The 20,961-nt window shown below is 39.8% G+C and overlaps 1 protein-coding gene across 6 annotated transcripts in view; it reads right to left on the bottom strand.

The window, feature by feature from the left end:
- Window positions 1-747: 747 nt before the first annotated feature.
- LOC120540168 (alpha-actinin-4) overlaps window positions 748-20,961 on the bottom strand; it is a 60,865-nt gene continuing 40,651 nt past the window's right edge. The window contains exons 4-22 of one of the 6 annotated variants that reach the window (XM_039770712.1): window positions 15,463-15,549; window positions 15,296-15,383; window positions 15,133-15,211; window positions 14,958-15,039; window positions 14,138-14,223; window positions 12,753-12,845; window positions 8,824-9,054; window positions 8,590-8,737; window positions 8,349-8,499; window positions 8,161-8,269; window positions 7,935-8,075; window positions 7,665-7,847; window positions 7,448-7,582; window positions 6,427-6,606; window positions 6,188-6,334; window positions 4,458-4,538; window positions 4,094-4,159; window positions 1,976-2,134; window positions 748-1,889 (exon numbers count right to left, since the gene is read on the bottom strand). In XM_039770712.1, coding sequence (XP_039626646.1) covers window positions 1,731-1,889; window positions 1,976-2,134; window positions 4,094-4,159; window positions 4,458-4,538; window positions 6,188-6,334; window positions 6,427-6,606; window positions 7,448-7,582; window positions 7,665-7,847; window positions 7,935-8,075; window positions 8,161-8,269; window positions 8,349-8,499; window positions 8,590-8,737; window positions 8,824-9,054; window positions 12,753-12,845; window positions 14,138-14,223; window positions 14,958-15,039; window positions 15,133-15,211; window positions 15,296-15,383; window positions 15,463-15,549 — 2,405 coding nt within the window. In that variant the 3' untranslated portion in view covers window positions 748-1,730. Of the gene's footprint in view, window positions 1,890-1,975; window positions 2,135-4,093; window positions 4,160-4,457; window positions 4,539-6,187; window positions 6,335-6,426; window positions 6,607-7,447; window positions 7,583-7,664; window positions 7,848-7,934; window positions 8,076-8,160; window positions 8,270-8,348; window positions 8,500-8,589; window positions 8,738-8,823; window positions 9,055-12,752; window positions 12,846-14,137; window positions 14,224-14,430; window positions 14,517-14,957; window positions 15,040-15,132; window positions 15,212-15,295; window positions 15,384-15,462; window positions 15,550-20,961 lie in introns of all 6 variants that reach the window. The other 5 variants (XM_039770711.1, XM_039770717.1, XM_039770715.1 and 2 more) reach the window with 5 other exon arrangements.

Genomic DNA, 20,961 nt, shown 5'->3' on the forward strand with positions numbered 1-20,961 from the left:
AAATATTATTGTCAATTACATATACAGTGTATATGGTGCTCTTCTAACCTACTCAAAAAACTTTAGACACGGGAACAACCACCGCCAGTGTGTAGCATCAACCTGGATGACATGACAGCAGCCATTCTTGTGCCAGTACACTCATATCGCACTAGCTATTAGGTGATAAGGGGCTGAGAGAGACAAACAGACAATTTAGTAATGACACTGTTACACACCCTTCTGTTTTTGAAACATGCTCAAGGATCTTTAATGGCCATATAAGTCAGAATCTCGGTTATAAGCATCTACCAAAGAAGGACAGTGTCCCCTTCACTGCACTGGGGCATGGGAATTTACACACAGACCACAGGGGTAAGCGCATCCTGATGGCCCCACCAACACCTCACAATCATCATCTCCAAAAACACCAATAAGTGAATGCAGCATTAAGTCTTCAATTTATAATCTTTCCCTGAAATAGAAAAAAAAATGTACTTCTTTCTTTTTTACAATTTTAAAACATTAGGCATCAGTTCTTCAGCATAAGACTGATGTGTCGTCCCACCAAAACAAACTTGACATGCAGAAAAAGGTGCCAGTATAATACCAATTGTGCAGGTCAGTTCATTTACAGGCATACATTAGCTGCTGTATTAAAGTTAAACGTACAGAACACACATCATTCAGCCACATCCAGTATTCCTCTAGCCAATGAGAGGGTTTTTGCAGATCTGTTTCAATTACCAAAAGGATAACACAAAAGCCAAGTTCAAAAATATGGTGCCTTTTATTAATCTGCTCTGAAAGAGAAGGTAAAAACCCCCTGGGAGGGAATAGACAGCGCAAGTGTATACACACACATGCAGGTGTGTCTGTGTGTGTTTGTCTGTGCTTGGTGTGATTACTGGTGCATCTGTGAACACAGTTAAAGAGAGTTATCTACTATCACCCCCCACCCCTCCCCACAAGCTGCCAGAACAACCCTAAGCATCCCCCCACCCCCAACAACAGTAACTACAAATGAAAAAGCAACAAACCATTTGACAAATTTTCATTATATAGGAAACAGATATTTTCAACCATCTCCTGACCAAAGCAGGGGCTAACTCGGAGATAACACATACCAAAATTGCCAGCGCCAGTTTAAAACAAAACAAAAACAAACCGGTCTTGTAAAATGCAGCTCAGCTCTGGGGAGGGTGCTTTATCTAAATACCCTCTCTCTCTCACTCTAAATATATAATTTTTAATTATTTATATATATTGTTTTTTAAAACCTACAAATTGTTCTGTACAGAAGGTTTTTCAAATACTTCAAAGAACAGTTTCTAAGTATTTAAATTCCAAATTTAACTTTTAAATAGTATTGATTAACAACAACAAAAAATGAAGTTTGGTCAACAGCAACACTGATCCCACCCCCTCCCCCCACACATACCCCACAACTCCTACCCAGCCAATGACAGATTGCATAGATCAGGTTCTTGTAATATTAAGACAATGGAATGTTTGAGGCGCTATCGGGACCTTAGACTCCCACACAGGGATGTACAGTCCTTCCAATGAGGAAGTTCAACACAAGAGGGCATACTTCCCAAGGAATGAGGCACCCAGGCAAGATGGTTCATTGTTAGCCCAACTATAATGAAGCCATATGAATCACAACAACCAGGCGGACATATGTTCTGTTCCCCCCTTGTGTTGATCTTCCTTTGCAGGCTGGAATGGTGGTCAAGTGAGCAACCGACTTAGAGGTCACTCTCCCCATATAGAGCTGTGGAAAATGACATGTAGTCCAAGGCTCCTGGAATGGCATCGGGGCCGGTGTAGGGAGCCATACGAGCAATGCAGTATTGTGCTTGGTCTGGTGGCAGCTCCCGACGCAGCTCATCTGCTGTGATGTAGTTCTGTGGCCAGACAGAAAAGTTCCATTAGATGGCTATAGTTCTTACACTGACACACTCTTTTTCATACAAGACCCATTGTGACTCACCTTGTCTCCAGCAAGAATCTTGAATGATGCTATGACTTGGTCAGCAGTGTCTGTATCAGTAGTCTCACGTGACATGAAGTCAATGAAGGCCTGGAATGTCACGAAGCCAGTATTGTTTGGATCAACAATGCCCATTATTCGTGCAAACTCTGCATCACCCTTTAAAGCACAGGCAGGAAAATATGTTAAATTAGCTCTTGAAACAAAAAAAAAAAACAAAAAAAAAAAAAATCACTTGAACTACACAAACACTTCATCGGGGGACGTAGGGACAGTGGATTAGACCGCCTGACTACACAGCTCACTACAAGAAGAAGGCGGCAATCTTTAACTTTACTACAACAAGCTGGCAGTGTGGAAGTACAAGAGCACACTGGGGACTGTGTGTGGCACATTTCCTACCTTCCTGCTTCAAATTACACTATACACATGCATATTTTACAGAATATTTTGTATGAACTGATTTATATGTGTATAGTGTGTGAGCATGCACGGGCATGAATGGGCCCTGCAATGGACTGATACCCTATGGAAGGTTTGATTCTATATTATGTCCAGTGCACCTGCAATGGACTCTGGTCCCCGATGACTACGAATTTGTTTAAGTGGGTATGAGAATGTTACAAGTTAAAAGTAACATTCTCCAGTGGGCGGCACGGTGGCGCAGTGGTAGCGCTGCTGCCTCGCAGTTTGGAGACCTGGGTTCACTTCCCGGGTCCTCCCTGCGTGGAGTTTGCATGTTCTCCCCGTGTCTGCGTGGGTTTCCTCCGGGCGCTCCGGTTATCTCCCACAATCCAAGGACATGCAGGTTAGGTGGATTGGCGATTCTAAATTTGCCCTAGTGTGTGCTTGGTGTGTGGGTGTGTTTGTGTGTGTCCTGCGGTGGGTTGGCACCCTGCCCGGGATTGGTTCCTGCCTTGTGCCCTGTGTTGGCTGGGATTGGCTCCAGCAGACCCCCGTGACCCTATTCGAATTCAGCGGGTTAGGAAATGGATGGATGGATATTCTCCAGTTTTACTAGTATAGCAGTCAAATGGTTTCTGAATAAAACCATACAGTGGAAATAATGTGAATTTTTGTTAAATGAACACAGAAGTGAAAAAAAAAATCTTTCCATGTTACTTTATTGTTTCTTTTAACAAAATTAAGGGACATACTCCGGGTCTAAAGGTGAACTGGGATGGTTTTGAAGCAGCAGGTCTGTAGTTTATAGTAAAATACCCTTTAACCAACCAAACAGCCAGTCCTCTGTTCACCCAGATGACAAAAGATGACAAAAAATAAAACATCTCAGTGAAGAGGACGTCCTTGTAAAAGGGTCAAAGAAGCACAAGAGAAGACTTTGAGTGTGGAAGGTGTTGGAATGGAAGGACTTTAGCTTGGCACTGGTAATGCAGCACAGGAGTCACATGGGCTGGCTCAGCATGGGTGTGGACGAGAAGGAGCAACTCAGTGTGTATACAAATAGAATGGAGTGAACGAGTGAGTAGACAGCGAAAGAGTGGCATGCCTCTGGGCCATAACACTGAAGCAGAAGACAGTATAAAGGAGGTTAGACAAGTCTGAGTGCATTTAAAGTTAAGGCAATCACAGAGCAGCTGCATTTAAGGCGGCTCCTCCAGGAAGTCCCATCCTCCTCAGACAGGTCTCGACCACCTGAGTAGTGGGTTTCTCTCAGGTCAGGATCCAGGGGCACTGCACAATTATTTCCAGAGCACACCAGTTTTACACCATCATGCCTCAACTTATGTTTATATGTACACTAAACTTTGTATGAACAAATTCATTACATATGTGCAAGCGCTGAAGTAAATGTCAGGGCAGAAACATTCATTTGCATTAAGTAAACTTGGCTAATGCTGGCAAGGAGTATAGGTCACAGCTCTTAGTCACTAGTAAACTTAGTGTAACAAATTCTGGAAGAAAAAATGCTTTTATATATAATCTCCAACACAGTACCCCTTTATTGATAAGCAAACTTATTGGATTCTAGTTTTAATACTTCTGTTATTTCACTGTATTCCACATACAAGCAGTAACATTTGAAAACTTTGGACATCTTGAGGAATAAAGAGCATGAGCGAATAGAGAGCAAGTGAGTGAGAGAAAAGCGCATACCAGGCTGTATCCTGTGGAGATGAGAAGAGCTCGAAAATCATCAGTGTCCATCTTTCCTGTTCTCTTCTGCTCCAACAGGAAGGAGTACAAAGAGGGAAAAATAAAAAAGCAATAGCAGCGAGGAAATGAAGAAATACAGAGAGGAGAGACGAAAAGATTAACAGACAGAGGAAAAATTGAGGAAAGCAAGGACAATGAGGAACAATAAAGGAAAAAAAAAAGAGAGGTGCCAGGATGGAACAGAACCCAACACAATAGGAAGAAAATATTAACTCAGTTAATATAAAGAGAAAAAGGGGTTATAAAGGAAGAATTAGCTGCTGCCAAAAAAAGGTTAAAGCTTAACATCACAAAGTGCACTCACCTGTTTATCGTTCTCTACATCGTAGCCCAAACTGATCAGACATGCCTTGAACTCCTCAGCCCCAAGGGTGCCGCTGTGGTCCTGGAGGAGGCAGTCCATCCAGGCATAGTGTAGCAAGATGTATAATGTGATGAGGAAGTCATTGCAGGGTCACAATACAACATGCATCATGGAAAAGGGAAGGGGGTGGTTTTCCATGCAAACAGGAATGGAGAGAAACAATTAGAACATGAGAATACAAAGGAGTGAAGATTGGTCACTTCTAGACAGGACTGTTGCGCTGTGGGATGAGGAGGGGCATGCATGCCCAACACAGTACTCAGGACTGCCAATGCAAACACATGCCCCATTTCCACTAAAAGCCAGACTAGACTACATAGCATTTCAGAGCATGTAACCGTACAGGTTCAGATTTGCAAGAGACAAAACAAGAAGCTGTGTCTCTATCAAGCAAAAGTGAGCAAAGTTATGTGCCCAAAACAAGTAAATCAGGTATTTACATCTGAAATATTTTTGCATACATAAGAGGAGCTGCCAAAATAGGAAAAGAAAGTTTGTTTATAAACACGGCAATAAATGTACAGCTTGTGATTGTAGCACACGGTCAAATGCAGTTAAGCAATGCTATATTTAATGTCACCTTTTTCATATTAGTTACATCTAGAAATAAACTTTTTGACGTCTGTTACCCAACACAAAAAAAATTAAATACCTAGGGAAAAAAGTGGGAACCGGCATAACATAGGGAAAACAATTTAATTCTGCTATTTAACTTTTCCTTTATGTAGTGGTTTCTGTCTTGTCAATAACATACAGTATATCCAACTCAAGTTGCTGAATGTGTGTATGCAGTCTATGTCATAGGAATCTGCTTATATACTTGTACAGTGTGCAGATATTGCCATCTGTCTGGTTCTTTGGTTTCTAATATCACCAACACTTTACTCCAGCCATTGCACAGCAGATATAACAACACACAGGAAAACATAACTCCATTCTAATGGAGTTTATGAAAAGAAGCACAATATGCTCAGTGTGAACTCTTTCAGGACATGTGCTCCATTTTGAATCTGAAAATACTGCAGCCCATCAAATAAATTCAGCAATATCCTCTGCAAAGCTATACAAGGTGTGAAATGCTACTAGACTGGACATTAAGTGAAAATCAAGCACTGCAATCATCAAAATGTCTACTTTATATAACGTCTGACAATAAATTTCCAATTCTGCACTTAAACTTGAGGTTTCAGCTTTTTCCTGGGTCATGAAATACATGCCATCTGTTATGAATGAATATCAAATGGTTGCATTTACAGCCATGATTATATTGAAAGAATCAGAGGACTGTTAAAACGGACTTTAAAAACTGCGTTAGCAGTTTATTTGTAATGTTTAAGAAAATGTGCAAGGAGAGGAAGAAGCCAAACAAATGCAACTGTTTTCATGGCAATGCCCCTGGCACTAAGATCCATTTCTGTGAAATGCAAATGTATGGGCATAAACATTTAGCATTGTTTCCTAGGCTGGTTTTATGCAACTTGATTTTCAGTTTTGAAATGAAAACATTTGCATTGGTAAGAGATGTACTGAAAAATGTAGTACATACCAATGGTATACTAATACCACTTTGCTCTATTGCTTTAATTATGGAATATTATTGTCAGAATTTTCACATGCCTGTATAACAGCTAGAACAGAATCTTAGCCCAGCTTGTTAAAAAAACACATACTTTGTCAAAGTGATTGAATGAAGCTCGGTACTCATGCATCTGTTCCTGACTAATGCCTTTGGCATCACGAGTCAGGATCTGGTTCTCTATCTCATTGATGGTCCTTGCAATGGTGGTCAAAAGCTGTTCCCAGCCAACTCGAATATGCTGGACATACAAGAAGAAAACATATTAGGCATCTGAACAAAAATGACAGTTAAAAATCATCAGCACAGAAGGAAACACTGCCCCGCACTGACCTCCATTGTGTAGGTGGTGTACTTATTGTCAAATATAAGTGCTTCTTGAATTAGCTGGTGTTCACCCTCAAGCTTGTCAATGTTGGGCTTGTAGTTAATGATGCTCTGCTCATACTGTTTTAGGTGGTTTAGCTGGTCCTCTAGAGTGCCATCCATTTCAATTGAGATACGTCCAATTTCCTACAAAATACACAGCAGACTTATTAGCCTCTCCTCTGTGGAAAGTAAATGCTCACAACAAAAGTTAATTAGAATGCTTCTGCCAACAAAAATCTGGCGTGTCTAAGTGATGCTAGCGAAAATCTGGATACATTAACCTCCGCCCATCTTCTGTAAAATACTGTTGTTGTAACATATTACAAACAAACAGAGTGGCTGAAGGTAAGAACATTTTAAAAGAAGCTAGATGGTTTACTATTAGAAAGTAACACCTATCCTACCTAAAGGCATGCAACAGTGGTGTAAAACTGTACTCCAAAAGTTAGAAAAAATTTCAAAGGAAAACCATCACTGCAACCAGTTTTTAGGGAGGAAAACAGCCAACTTGGAACAGCATAAGCTATCATGACATTACCAATTACGAAGGCTGAAAGGGTACACCCAAAACTAGCAAATGCCACTAAATAAACTTCATAGATTAATTTTATTCAAGGACACTTACGAGTTGCAACCATTTATCTACTTCATCCCTTAGCACGAATTACAATAAGTATCCAATACACCATAAGATATATTACTATTGCTTTCAATTATTGGGTGCCACCGACTTTTATTTTAAGTACATCTCCCAACCTTCTCCTCTTGAACCAGTCTTAAAAGGACACAAGAACAAAAGGTATTACATTTTCTCACATAATGTAAGCAATCAAAAGATTGTGTAAAATGGTTCAAGCTAGTCCACTGCTAGTATTTATCTCTGATTGCTAGTTGTGAAATTAGGTCAGTGAACATTGTCAGTTTTTTTTTTTTTGCATTAATATTTGAGTGCAAAACAGCTATAGATGTGAAATCATCACACTACCTCCATCTTGTTCTGGATCCAAGGCCCTACTAAATTGGCTTGATTAGCAAATTGTCTACGCAAGTGGTCATTGGACTGCTGGCGCTCCAACTCCTCCTGAAGAGCATGGTCTCTCTGAGGTACTAGCTGCTGGACCTACATGGAGCACAGATATTACTTATTAACATGAAATGTCAAAAAAGCACCCAGTGATCAAACAGCCCCAGAAAGGATTTACCTTATCCCACTTTGAGTTTATGGATTGTGGCGTAATGCTGGTGTATGGGTTACTGCTAGACAGCTTTATATTGTTTTGAGCGGCGATCCTCTGGACTTCACTCTGGATTCCCTGTATGGCTTCACGTTCCTTGTTGGCCTCAGGCAAAGTGGATTTGAACTGCTCATGAGCACTTATCAGGCCCTAGTGAAAAGCAATTAAATAGTAACTTCAACACAACTGCTGGACAATTAAGATGTCTGTGATTAGCAAGGAATCCACGAGATTTACCTGGATCTCCTCAATGTTGTGAACAATAAACATGTCCTGCAAGTCCTCCATTGCCCCTTCCATCCAGTTATTAAATGGCGCTGCCCGTTTGGCATACTCCAAGTATAGTTCATCAATAGACTCCAGCTGTTTTTCGGTTCTCTGAAGTAGAAAACAGCATACCTCATTTAGCTTGATACTCTATGCCAAAAATAACACATAAAACTAAGCAAATGTAGAAAGGCACCTCTAGGGCTTCCCGGCGACTATGAGTAAGGGATCCCAAGGTATCCCATTGGTCACAAATTTTCTGGCAGCGTGCATTCACTTTGGGAGAGTCATAGTAATCCAGCTCACTAAATGAATGGGAGAGAACATGCAGTAATTCTAGTTTTCCGCCATTCACACAGTAAACACACTCCAAAGTGTACATACTTGAGTTCCTGAGCTATAGCAGCAATCTGCTCAACTCGGTCCTGGTGAGCAGTCAGGTCACTTTCAAAGGCCTCATGCTTGCGGATCAGAGCCTTGATGTCAGACAGAGTAGCAGTCTCATAGTCCTTTTGTGTCAGCATGACCTCCTTCCCTGAAGATTGAATATAACCCAGCAATTACATAAACACGTAAAGCTGAAATGACGCACCACCCAGCAGGCTTGAATGCAGTCAAGATTTACCATCAGCCCAGGACTCGTGTATGGAAGCCTTCTGTCTGAACTTCTCAGCCAGATGGTCCAGCCGCTCTAATCGACGTATCTCGTTCAGAAGCCACTCCTCATATCCTTTCTCTGCCTGCTCAAGGCCATGCCAAGCATTGTTAATGTCCTGTTAAAAGAAAAAAAAAACAAATTAACTAGCATAGAAAGAAGATGATCCTCATGTGCTCAAAAATTCAAAAGATGTATGCTTACCGACACCATCCTTCCCTCAGATGGCATGAATGCTGGTCGGTTGCTTAGCCGCAGCTTAGTCTGAAGAGTATTGAAGTTGATCTCCAGCTGGCATTTCTCTTGGACTTTAGGGGGTTTGTGTTCACGGCGGTAATCACGGAAGTCCTCCAGTTTTTGCTGCATCTCATGCATGGTTTTCTCAGGAGTTCGGTTCTCAAGCCAAGGAATAGTGCGACGGATCCATTCCAGTAGCTAGATTGATTAATGGATGGATGGATGATTCAGCAAGACTTTTACTGCATATTATTTACAAAAAATTAAAACCAGTCTGAAGGTTGCTTTGCCAAAAACCACCAGAGTGTGCAGTTCTTGCACAATTCTCTGCTACAACTGCAGACCCATTTCCATTCAGTTACAATTTTTTTTGATTTCACTGCTATGCTTTACTCTACATGTGTTTTGTGGACTTGGAAAAGGCATTCAACCGTGTCCCTCGGGGAATCCTGTGGGGTGTGCTCCGGGAGTATGGGGTACCGGACCCCCTGATAAGAGCTGTTCGGTCCCTGTACAACCGGTGTCAGAGCTTGGTCCGCATTGCCGGCAGTAAGTCGAGCCCGTTTCAAGTGAGAGTTGGACTCCGCCAGGGCTGCCCTTTGTCACCGATTCTGTTCATAACTTTTATGGACAGAATTTCTAGGCGCAGCCAGGGTGTTGAAGGGGTCCGGTTTGGTGGACTCAGGATTGGGTCACTGCTTTTTGCAGATGATGTTGTCCTGTTTGCTTCATCAGGCCGTGATCTTCAGCTCTCTCTGGATCGGTTCGCAGCTGAGTGTGAAGCGGCTGGGATGAGAATCAGCACCTCCAAATCCGAGAGCATGGTCCTCAGCCGGAAAAGGGTGGAGTGCCCTCTCAGGGTTGGGGGAGAGATCCTGCCCCAAGTGGAGGAGTTCAAGTATCTCGGGGTCTTGTTCACGAGTGAGGGAAGAATGGAGCGTGAGATCGACAGGCGGATCGGTGCGGCATCCGCAGTGATGCGGGCTCTGCATCGGTCTGTCGTGGTGAAAAAGGAGCTGAGCCGTAAGGCAAAGATCTCAATTTACCAGTCGATCTACCTTCCTACCCTCACCTATGGTCATGAGCTATGGGTAGTGACCGAAAGAACGAGATCGCGAATACAAGCGGCTGAAATGAGTTTCCTCCGCAGGGTGTCTGGGCTTTCCCTTAAAGATAGGGTGAGAAGCTCAGTCATCCGGGAGGGGCTCAGAGTAGAGCCGCTGCTCCTCCGCATCGAGAGGAGTCAGATGAGGTGGCTCGGGCATCTGATCAGGATGCCTCCTGGACGCCTCCCTGGTGAGGTGTTCCGGGCACGTCCAACCGGGAGGAGGCCCCGGGGAAGACCCAGGACATAAGCGGAAGAGAATGGATGGATGGATGGATGCTATGCTTTACGCAGTGATTGAAACCTTTTAAAATTACTTTTTTTCTGTCCAACAGTCAAAACAAAATCAAAAATCATACTAGCTTTTTCGTTGCCATCCAAGTTGTTCCTCCCTTCATTACAGGGTCTTGGGCAAACAGGCAACCTGAGGCATTGCCAATGCATGCTCACATTTATACTCTCCTATACACTAATATCAAGCCAATTCAGAGTTACTAATTGGAATGCACAGTTTTGGGAGCACTAGAAGAAAACCCACACAAACATGTCTATAGTATGCAAAGTTCACATAATTGGTGACCAAGCTAGAAATCAAATATGGGTTATAAAACATTTGGTTGAAGATGAAGCTGCAGTACTATGCTGAAGGGAGAAAAAACCAAACAAAAAGAAGCAAAAAAAGTATACTGGCATTTTTTAAATAACCTCTGAAATAGCCACCTGCTTGGCAGATAATCATATACTTTCTTCCACCCATGATGCAGATTACTTATGAATTTAGAATTAAACTATGCAAGTTAAGTACCTATAAAAAACAGAAACCTTTCTCATGTCACAGACCACAGAATAATGGGAAAGGGACCCAATTAGGTCTGGAATTAAACAATTTAAAAATGTACAGCAATCACTAGCATTTACAATTGATGAGACCATGCTAACGGAACCTGTCACTGCTGGGGGCATTATGCCCAATAATCACCTCAGATATCACCAAGAGAGTGTACGTTTTCCCATGTATGTAAGAGGACAGCAGGGAGACTTGTTATTGTAAAAAAAGGCTTCCCAAAACCCAAAAAAATTAATTATTCACCTCGTTAACAGAAAAATGGGGTGAAAAACTACATGGATATCTGCATCAAATAGTGGGAGTTTGGGGACAATGATTCTATAAGCTTCCTAGGCAAATCTTTACCCCAGAATTTATTTCCAGAATATACATGAAAGTACTACCTGGGGCTTTTTAAAAGACTCTTGCAGCCTTGAAATCATGGGAGATCGAGCAAAGTGTTCCAGTAGTGGGATGAAGTGGCAAAAGAGAGAAAAAGGGTATAAAAGGTGGTAAAATAAAGATTTGTGTGCTTTATTAGATGGGTAAGAGGTGTGTGACACCTATAAATAATTAAACCCAGTGGGGCAGCAAAGATCTTGTTTGTCTTTGCTACTTTTAAACCACAGAAATAAGATCCCAACTGCCCCACTGACTATAAAGCACTTCTCCTCTTCCTTGTGATTTTTCACTACATGTAGGAACACTGCTTTAATAAAAATAACCTTTTTACACATCTTAAGTCAGCTTGGCATGCTTACGGGTTTGGGTACTACCCAATTGCTCATAAAAACTTTTTTTCAAAATGTATTAAACACCTTTTAGACTGCCACTGAGATGCTCATTAGAAATGCTATCTCTTCATAAGGAACAAGTAAGGAGTGTGATTAGATTAACCATTACGACTCCAGCATCTTTCTGCTGAAGATTTGATACAGTTTAATGTTAAAGACTACTCAATGTGTACATTAAATAGATTATTCTGCTTGTTTTGAAGCTTCCAATTGGGAAGGTAGGCAGAAAAAAAAAAGAATGTTACTCAAACAAGAGAACCATGTCTTTCTTGGTGAATGCAAGAGATTCTGAATGTATGTATAAAAAAAGTTTTATGGTTCAGATATGTGATTCAACATATTTAAGGTGCAGGTTTTCGGCTTAAATGCAAAATACTATGTAAAGCACCATCTAAGTTGTAACTCAAGGTAGAGGCAGCATTCTATAATGGTGTTTTGTTGCTTCAGGTGGCTGTAGAGCATTTACTGTCAGGAAGAAAATAAAATGGATGATGTAAAAATAAATAAATAAATAAAAAATGGAAAGACATGGGGATTTTCAAATGGACCCCTGTGAAAGTATGAATGCAGGTGTGTTCAAGAGTGGGCTCTGTCGAGGGTGGTTTCATGGCTTGCAGCCTCTCTTGCTAGGATACTCTCTGGGATCTCAGGATGCTGAATTGAATTAAGCGGGTTTGGGAATGAACTGAAAAAAACAGGTTGCCCTTGCCAAGAAAGCTGAAAGTAGAAAGGACATTCACCTTTCAACCTCATGACAACCAAAATACATAGGTAAACAAACAGAGGAGAGTATTCTGTAAGGAGGAATGGACAATCTCTGATAATGTTTTAACACTTTGACTATGACTTGCTAAAACAGAACATTTATGGATGTAATTAAAGCAGAAGGTGCTTCAAAAAATACTAACTCCGTGTATTTAACATTCATTCAACTCACTGAAATTTTTAGCCTTTTGTTATATGTAATGTATATATGACTCAATGTATGTGAACTCCAGAGTATTAAACAAAACTTGTAAAAGAGTGTGCTTATTTTCTTTTATATTGTACATCATTATTTCACCTTATTTAACCACATTTATTATGTTAGGGTGCATGTATCCATACCAGTATTTACTTTTAAGGATTCCATGACCTCCCACTTTAAGGAGAAGCCATATTATTTACTCACATCACTAGCCAGCTTCTCATAATCCTCCATCAGCTGTTCGTTCTCCTGGTTGACTGCCAGCACTTTGCAAATCCGGTTGGCTGCGGTCTCAGCCTGACAAAAGAGTGGAATTAGATAAGGTGCAGCTGTTAAGTGGGTGTCAGAAGCATGCTTGGATAGCACAACAATGTGCAACTCGACTTGACATTAAAGAGGCTTGATAAAGGCTAAATATCTGCCTTTCCAATACATAACACTAGATGGCAGTATGAGCCAAAAAAACTAAATTCTTAATAGCATAACAGGATGCAAGAGAGGGAGATGCATGGGAGGCACAGGCCACCCTACAAACCAGGCTGAAAGGCTACCTTACAAACAGCAGAGAGAGAGAAGGGGAAGGGGGGACAGACGCAGGAACCGATAAGAAGAGATGGATCTCCCTCGTAGATGAAAAGACAGAAGGTATCTATATGGAGAAAAGGAGAAATGGATGGCAAAGGAGAAAAAAAAAACCCAAAGCACACAATGCGTTGTTCTGTGTCAGCTGGAGTTTCTTTTGATAACCATAGGTACCAATCTTTGCCAACAATGATGTATTGGTTTGGTTTTATTTCCATCCTTTCTTTACCATTAATAGCACAGAAAGGGTTATTTTCTGCACATCTAGGTGCTTCGTTACATGGCCAAGAACTGTATGTGCTTCTAAACTGGATTCATATTTGACTACTACTAAATAATAAATTTGGCCATATGCTTTTTATAATTAATGAAAAGAAATTTGGTGCCTTTTCAGGCAATTACTGCAGCAATGGTTGGTCCTTCAGAAACAGTATTGATATTCCCTGACTCCACTTCCAACCTAGACATTATTTTTTTAGGAAGTGGAAATCTTAAACATGTGGCAAATATTGGTTCCAGTGTATAGCTTGCATTCCCAAGTTACAAGCAGAATTATTTGGCATTCACTCTGATTGCCAAATTAAAAGATTGCAAATTAGTAGGTTGAACACAGTGGTCAAAACAGAAAATTATTGACTAAACCAGATCTAGATGGCACTGCTGTGGCAGCAGCGAATTCACCATGTTAATCAATACTGGAAAGACTTAACAGGGACTTGGGTCTGTTGGAATGCAAGCTGGACAGCTAAAAAAGGAGCTCCAGGGACAAATGATATCAAATTTTGAGTGACTAGACAAACTGATACACAAACATAAGCAGGCATGCAAGGAAGAGATGGGTTATCATCATAATGAAAACACTGGGGCTACAGCCTTTAAAAAGATTAATTAGTTTAAAATTCACTTAAGATGTTTAGCAATAGAATGATCAAAAACAACAGCTTGCCCCTCCCTTGCTGCCTCCTGTGAGCAGGCATGCTGGCTTAAAGACTAGATGGCCAGCTCACCTTTTGTGCCCCAGAGAAGGCGTGATAGAAGCAGGACACATAGGTCATTATGGCCTTTTCATCAGGGCGCAGCGTACCCACAATGTCTGAGCAGAATGAAAGAAACAGAGAAAAAGAACAAGAGAAAGAATTGAGATCCCAATCCACCACAGCACAATTAACAGCAGATCCAGGTGGCATCCAAAAACACCTTCTTATAGGCACTGAGAACATTTGCTTAAACCCGGCGACAGAAAGAGCAGCAAAGGGGCAGCACACTCCCCCAAAAAATCCATTGTGCCCTCCTCTGGTACCTTCTGGGCTCCGGAGAAGGCATGGTAGAAGCAGGACACGTAGGTCATAATGGCTTTTTCATCAGGACGCGCAGTGTTCACGATGTCTGTGGGGAAATCAAAGTGTTAAAGACACACACATATGACAGCACTCTGCTTACGCCTCTGGCCTCTCTGCTGTCTTGAATGAAGGCTGTATCGGCTTAATGGTCAGAATAAGAGGAGTAGTTTCATTATGTGGGCACACCACAATAAAGAAATGTTTAGAAAAAGCTCCATTTGATGATAAGAGGAACCAAAAAACACACAATGTTATGGTCCAACAACAAACACAGGGCCATACTACTTTAATAACTTAGGAGGGGAAGTTAATTCTAATGTAGCCACTCCAATGCTCAAATTGCTTTATTTTGACCACTATAAAAACCATTAATGAAAAGGAGAGCCTTAATACACTTGGAAAAATGGCATAATAAGTGTACAGCCACCATATTAAACACTCTACATGAACACTTGGTTTGGAATATTTTACATTACTCAATTTTTACCTTCAGCATCAAGCATCTTAGGAATATCAAGATATTTCTCTGCAACTTCAAAGGCATTGTTGAGGTTGGTGACTGGATCATCCTAAAATGACAGGTGGGTATTAGTTTTGTTCACTGTTTTGAATCAAGTGCAGCAATTTAACCCTCCAAACTACCTCACTGTTAGTGACTGTACCTTTCTCAGCTTGTCATAATCGATGAGTTCTGGTCGATGTCTGTGAATTAAGGCATTAAAAGCAAGACCATCCTTCCAGCTGCAAAGAATGGGACAACACAGAGTGTTAATATGTCTATTTCAGGGGGTGATTAGACTATTAAAATTTGGATGGAAGGCCTACCTGATGTGGAAGTTCTGCACGTTGACATTCTTATATGGGGCAGTTTTGCGCTGGCACCACAGTAGTAGGCCTTCTTTAGCAGAGGTCTCTGTGAGGGTAAGGTGGCAAATGGTTAAAATGCTAGCATTTCCAAACAACAGCAGAATTCTAAATGGTTGTCAACTCACCTTCTACAGAGATGTCTTGAATAGCAAATCGCAGGATAATGGTCCAGATCATTCCTAGTGTCATCTTGGCATTGCCATCCACAATTTCTGAAAGGAATGTATAGAAAGAACAGATGAAGTGTGAACAAGGTCTACACATCCCACTATAGTTAACAATGCTTTTGCTGAAGGCTGTATTAAACAAAGCATTGATCTCCCCAAAAGGGTTTTCCAGGTAAGACGCATTCATCCAATGCCTCTGCTTCATGAGACGGACTATAGAAGTGTGACAGAAATTAATTTCAGTGTATCTAGGGGTGTTTTATTTGCATATTTTTCTGGCACCTACTTTTTTGGAAAATGATCCAATTTATTTTGATGTGCTTTATTTTCTTTGTTGGCCGTTTAGGGAGCAATACCTACATAGACAAGTTATTTTAACTTTCACATTAAAACAGAGTGTGAAAACAAAAATATATTTGATCAAAAATACAAAAAAAGTGTATTTATAAAACCTTCAAACAGTATCAAATGGATGATCTTGGGATTACCAATTTATTTTATCATACCTAATTTATATCACCATATATTACTGCAGTTATGATAAAAAATGATGTCCCTTAGGAAACCATGTTTTAACAAAAGCCATCATTTAGCCTGTACTATTAGTGCAAACATCCTGCCATAAAAAAATTTAACTCTTTGGGAGGGAAGAAATCTAAAACCTGTCATCCATTATCTGCAGTTTTTGTCTTAAAAGTGCATCCTGCATAAAAGCTGGGAGCAGCAAATGTCACATGCAAATAAGTAAACACAGATACAAGATATCATTTTGAAAGAGAAACTTGGAATCAAGTGTTCTTAGTTCTGCAAACTAAAAGAAGTCTAATAAGGGTTTGTACATAAAATAGTCTCTCAAAAAACATTTTCAAGTTTTTACGGGCTCCAAAACTGAAACAAATGGAACACACTATACCTTGTCATTGCATTGTAAATGCAGAAATTACGGTATGAAAAAACAACGGACCAGGATATTGCTGTCACTCTGCTAAAAGACCACCTCAGCATTGCATCATATTAAAAACTTTTTAAACAACCAAAAGGCATCTCGGAATTTGTGTGTGGGGAGCTTAGTGTGCTCATTAAATTTGACAGTTCGGGGTACTATATCAAACTTAATACAAGTGTTTCAGTTGCCAAAAAGCTCTTGATTAAGCCACCAGTACCTGCATGGATGTGTTCTACTTGTTGATCTGAAAACAACTAAGCTTACCTTCCATATGATAGAAAGGCTATTAGGAGTGCCAGTCTGTTTGCTTAATTGATTATATATACAGTACTCTTAATAATCTAAAATATACATTTTGTTCTTAGCCCTAGAAAACTCTGTTGGGTTCTGTCTTTCATTCCTTTTGTTAAAGGAAACACTTTCTTTATAGTAGTACATTCTAGGTAAGTGAATAAGAATACTTTATAATATGCCATTATAGGTTAACTCTGCTGTGTTGTTTCTAGATCAAAATATTTTTGCATGTTCAGATTTACCTACTAATTCTTTCCAAGTAAGATGTTAAGCTGCCAACCAATAACCAACCGACAACCGACCTAAAAGGTTCCTCTCCAAAAACAAAAAACCTCTTATTCAGCATCATTTAATTTACTGCACATATTGAGCTAACACATTTTACCCAAAGCAACTTAAAAAATGCTTTCATCTGAACAACTGAATCTCTACAATAGCAGGTTTCTAAAGCTTGTATTTGTCAACACTTTCAAAATTTTTTTTCCAAATTATCTGTTTATTAATATGTACAGTAGTCTACTGTGCAAAGATAGTACTGAGCTGATCTGTGTACAATGAATTGCTTCCTTTGCAACAGATAGGGAGCTAAACTGACTCCCTGTATAATGTGCAGTAGAGTAAAAAAAGCCGACTAACTAAAACATGCTTAAATTGATTACAACTCAATGCTTTTTGCAGAGTTTAAGCTACTGGCTCTACTACTAAATGAGTCAACCCTCTTATCACTTTCAAAATCCACAGCCCCAGCTCCAACTGGATTATTTAAACACAAAATTAGCAGTAATATAATACCCAATATCACAGTTTCTAATTGCTTCAAAATAAAATGCTATTAAAATATTTACATAAATCTGAATACAGTTAAATAGATTTAAAAATATTTCTAAAGTTTTAAACATTACTGATTTTTGCAACATTCTTATCCAGAGTTCACCTAGATCACATCACAGAAATTGTTTCAACTTGCGCTATAAAGTGTTCTAATACAAAACAGGAAATGGTAATATCACTGTTCTTTACGTGCTGCTTCTCACATTTAATGGACAACCGCACTCTGTGCAATATATATATATATATATATATATATATATACACACACACACACATACATACACACACACAAACCGGATTCCAAAAAAGTTGGGACACTAAACAAATTGTGAATAAAAACTGAATGCAATGATGTGGAGATGGCAAATGTCAATATTTTATTTGTAATAGAACGTAGATGACAGATCAAACGTTTAATCCGAGTAAATGTATCATTTTAAAGGAAAAATATGTTGATTCAAAATTTCACGGTGTCAACAAATCCCAAAAAGTTGGGACAAGTAGCAATAAGAGGCTGGAAAAAGTAAATTTGAGCATAACGAAGAGCTGGAAGACCAATAAACACTAATTAGGTCAATTGGCAACATGATTGGGTATAAAAAGAGCTTCTCAGAGTGGCAGTGTCTCTCAGAAGCCAAGATGGGTAGAGGATCACCAATTCCCACAATGTTGCGCAGAAAGATAGTGGAGCAATATCAGAAAGGTGTTACCCAGCGAAAAATTGCAAAGACTTTGCATCTATCATCATCAACTGTGCATAACATCATCCAAAGATTCAGAGAATCTGGAACAATCTCTGTGCGTAAGGGTCAAGGCCGTAAAACCATACTGAATGCCCGTGATCTCCGGCCCTTAAACGACACTGCACCACAAACAGGAATGCTACTGTAAAGGAAATCACAGAATGGGCTCAGGAATACTTCCAGAAACCATTGTCAGTGAACACAATCCACCGTTGCCAGCTGAAACTCTACAGTGCAAAGAAGAAGCCATTTCTAAGCAAGATCCACAAGCTCAGGCGTTGTCACTGGGCCAGGGATCATTTAAAATGGAGTGTGGCAAAATGGAAGACTGTTCTGTGGTCAGACGAGTCACGATTAAAGTTCTTTTGGAAATCTGGGACGCCATGTCATCCGGACCAAAGAGGACAAGGACAACCCAAGTTGTTATCAACGCTCAGTTCAGAAGCCTGCATCTCTGATGGTATGGGGTTGCATGAGTGCGTGTGGCATGGGCAGCTTGCATGTCTGGAAAGGCACCATCAATGCAGAAAAATATATTCAGGTTCTAGAACAACATATGCTCCCATCCAGACGTCATCTCTTTCAGGGAAGACCCTGCATTTTTCAACAAGATAATGCCAGACCACATTCTGCATCAATCACAACATCATGGCTGCGTAGGAGAAGGATCCGGTACTGAAATGGCCAGTCTGCAGTCCAGATCTTTCACCTATAGAGAACATTTGGCGATCATAAAGAGGAAGGTCGACAAAGAAGGCCCAAGACGATTGAACAGTTAGAGGCCTGTATTAGACAAGAATGGGAGAGCATTCCTATTTCTAAACTTGAGAAACTGGTCTCCTCGGTCCCCAGACGTCTGTTGAGTGTTGTAAGAAGAAGGGGAGATGCCACACAGTGGTGAAAATGGCCTTGTCCCAACTTTTTTGGGATTTGTTGACACCATGAAATTCTGAATCAACATATTATCAGTTTAAATTTTTGTTCTGTGATTTATGTTCTATTCTGAATAAAATATTAGAAGTCGGCACCTCCACATCATTGCATTCAGTTTTTATTCACGATTTGTATAGTGTCCCAACTTTTTTGGAATCCGGTTTGTACATTTTATTTATATATATATATATATATATATATATATATATATATATATATATATATATATATATATATATATATATATATATATATATATAAAAATACACACGTACAATCTGGTAGTAGAAGCTCCTAACATATCTACAGAAGTTAAAAATGTGTATTGAAAAATTGCTGATAATAAAAGCACAGGTAGTATTTGACAAATCTCAACTAATTAACAACAGTAGTCACTCCAGGATGATAATTCATTGGTTTCCTAAGGTAAGTTTACAACCACAAAGTTTGCATCAGAGCTTTAAGTATCCAAAGGAACGTGAACAACATTATAGATGGCGTATGGAATTCAAAAGTGTGCACCTTACATTTCGCAAAACCTGTACTATAGAACACTGTGTTCAGACATGAGGTGTTCTTATTTGCTCTGTCCTTACAAAGCATAGTGTGAAAGCATTTGGTCACAAATTACTATAGGTGACGAGAAAAGTATTTGTTACTTTCAACCAGAAATAAGAGACAGAAAGAGAGAGATACTCAAAGGATTGTCATTACCTAATTTCTTAATGGAAGTAGTAGGTTAGGGATAGCCCTTTAGCAGGTAATGCCAGATAGTCAAACTACCAACTCAACTTCAACTTTACATTCAAAGTTTTGGAAAAGATGGAGAAACATTTAAGAAGAGTGTATCCTTACAAATATGCTGCTAAAGTTTCTTCAACAAGAAAATGCATAAATCCACAAAGCAATCACAAAGGTCAGGTGACTCGTTCTTCCTCTTCAACCTAAAGCCTAGATTTTGCTCCATTCGATCCATCTGTTTAGAGAACTTAGAAATACAATTTGTGGGAAAAGGTTTGGAAAGGACACGGTTATTGAAGGAGTAGAGAGTGTGTGTGTGTGTGTGTGTGTGTGTGTGAGTGAAGAATTCAAGACTGATTCAAGAAGGGTACCCAGTCTTGCTGGAGCACCTCTGTTTAAGTTGCCAAAGATCATTCAGGAAAATAATGAGTTTAGCAAATGCATCTATTTTATCCTAAGAGTATGTTCAAACAACTACATAATAAACTAGTGAAATACACAGACCAACAGTTATAATTTAAAATGAAAATAATAACCAAGTTAAAAGGTAAGGAGCTGTTGAAATTTCTTACATTTTCTAAAAAGTTACTTCTTTTCAGTTACTCTAGAATTTATTTTATGACTTCTGGTGGCTCATCCAGTGCTAGCAGAACTTTCCAACTTTGGCAGCACTTTTTTTTTGGTTTTCAATATGGAGAAAAAAAAGCTTGCCATTGATCAAATTGCTGATGTAACTTTGCTAAGTGGTGGTGGTCAAGGAAACATCAATGTAAGGATGTAAAAATCAATGTTTTCATATGGTGGGAAGTTTTACCTAATTGATGATATTCTCAATAGTTGCCATGCATTTCTGTCTCTGGGGCTCTCTTGCATGCCTATGAGCCAACAGGTTTTACTTCTGCTCAGCTCAACTGGTCTATATTCAGGATTACATTTTGCTTGTCAATGCGGTTCAGCATCTTGTCTTCT

This window comes from Polypterus senegalus, chromosome 12 (assembly GCF_016835505.1).
Source record: "Polypterus senegalus isolate Bchr_013 chromosome 12, ASM1683550v1, whole genome shotgun sequence".
Classification (NCBI taxonomy): Eukaryota; Metazoa; Chordata; class Cladistia; order Polypteriformes; family Polypteridae; genus Polypterus; species Polypterus senegalus.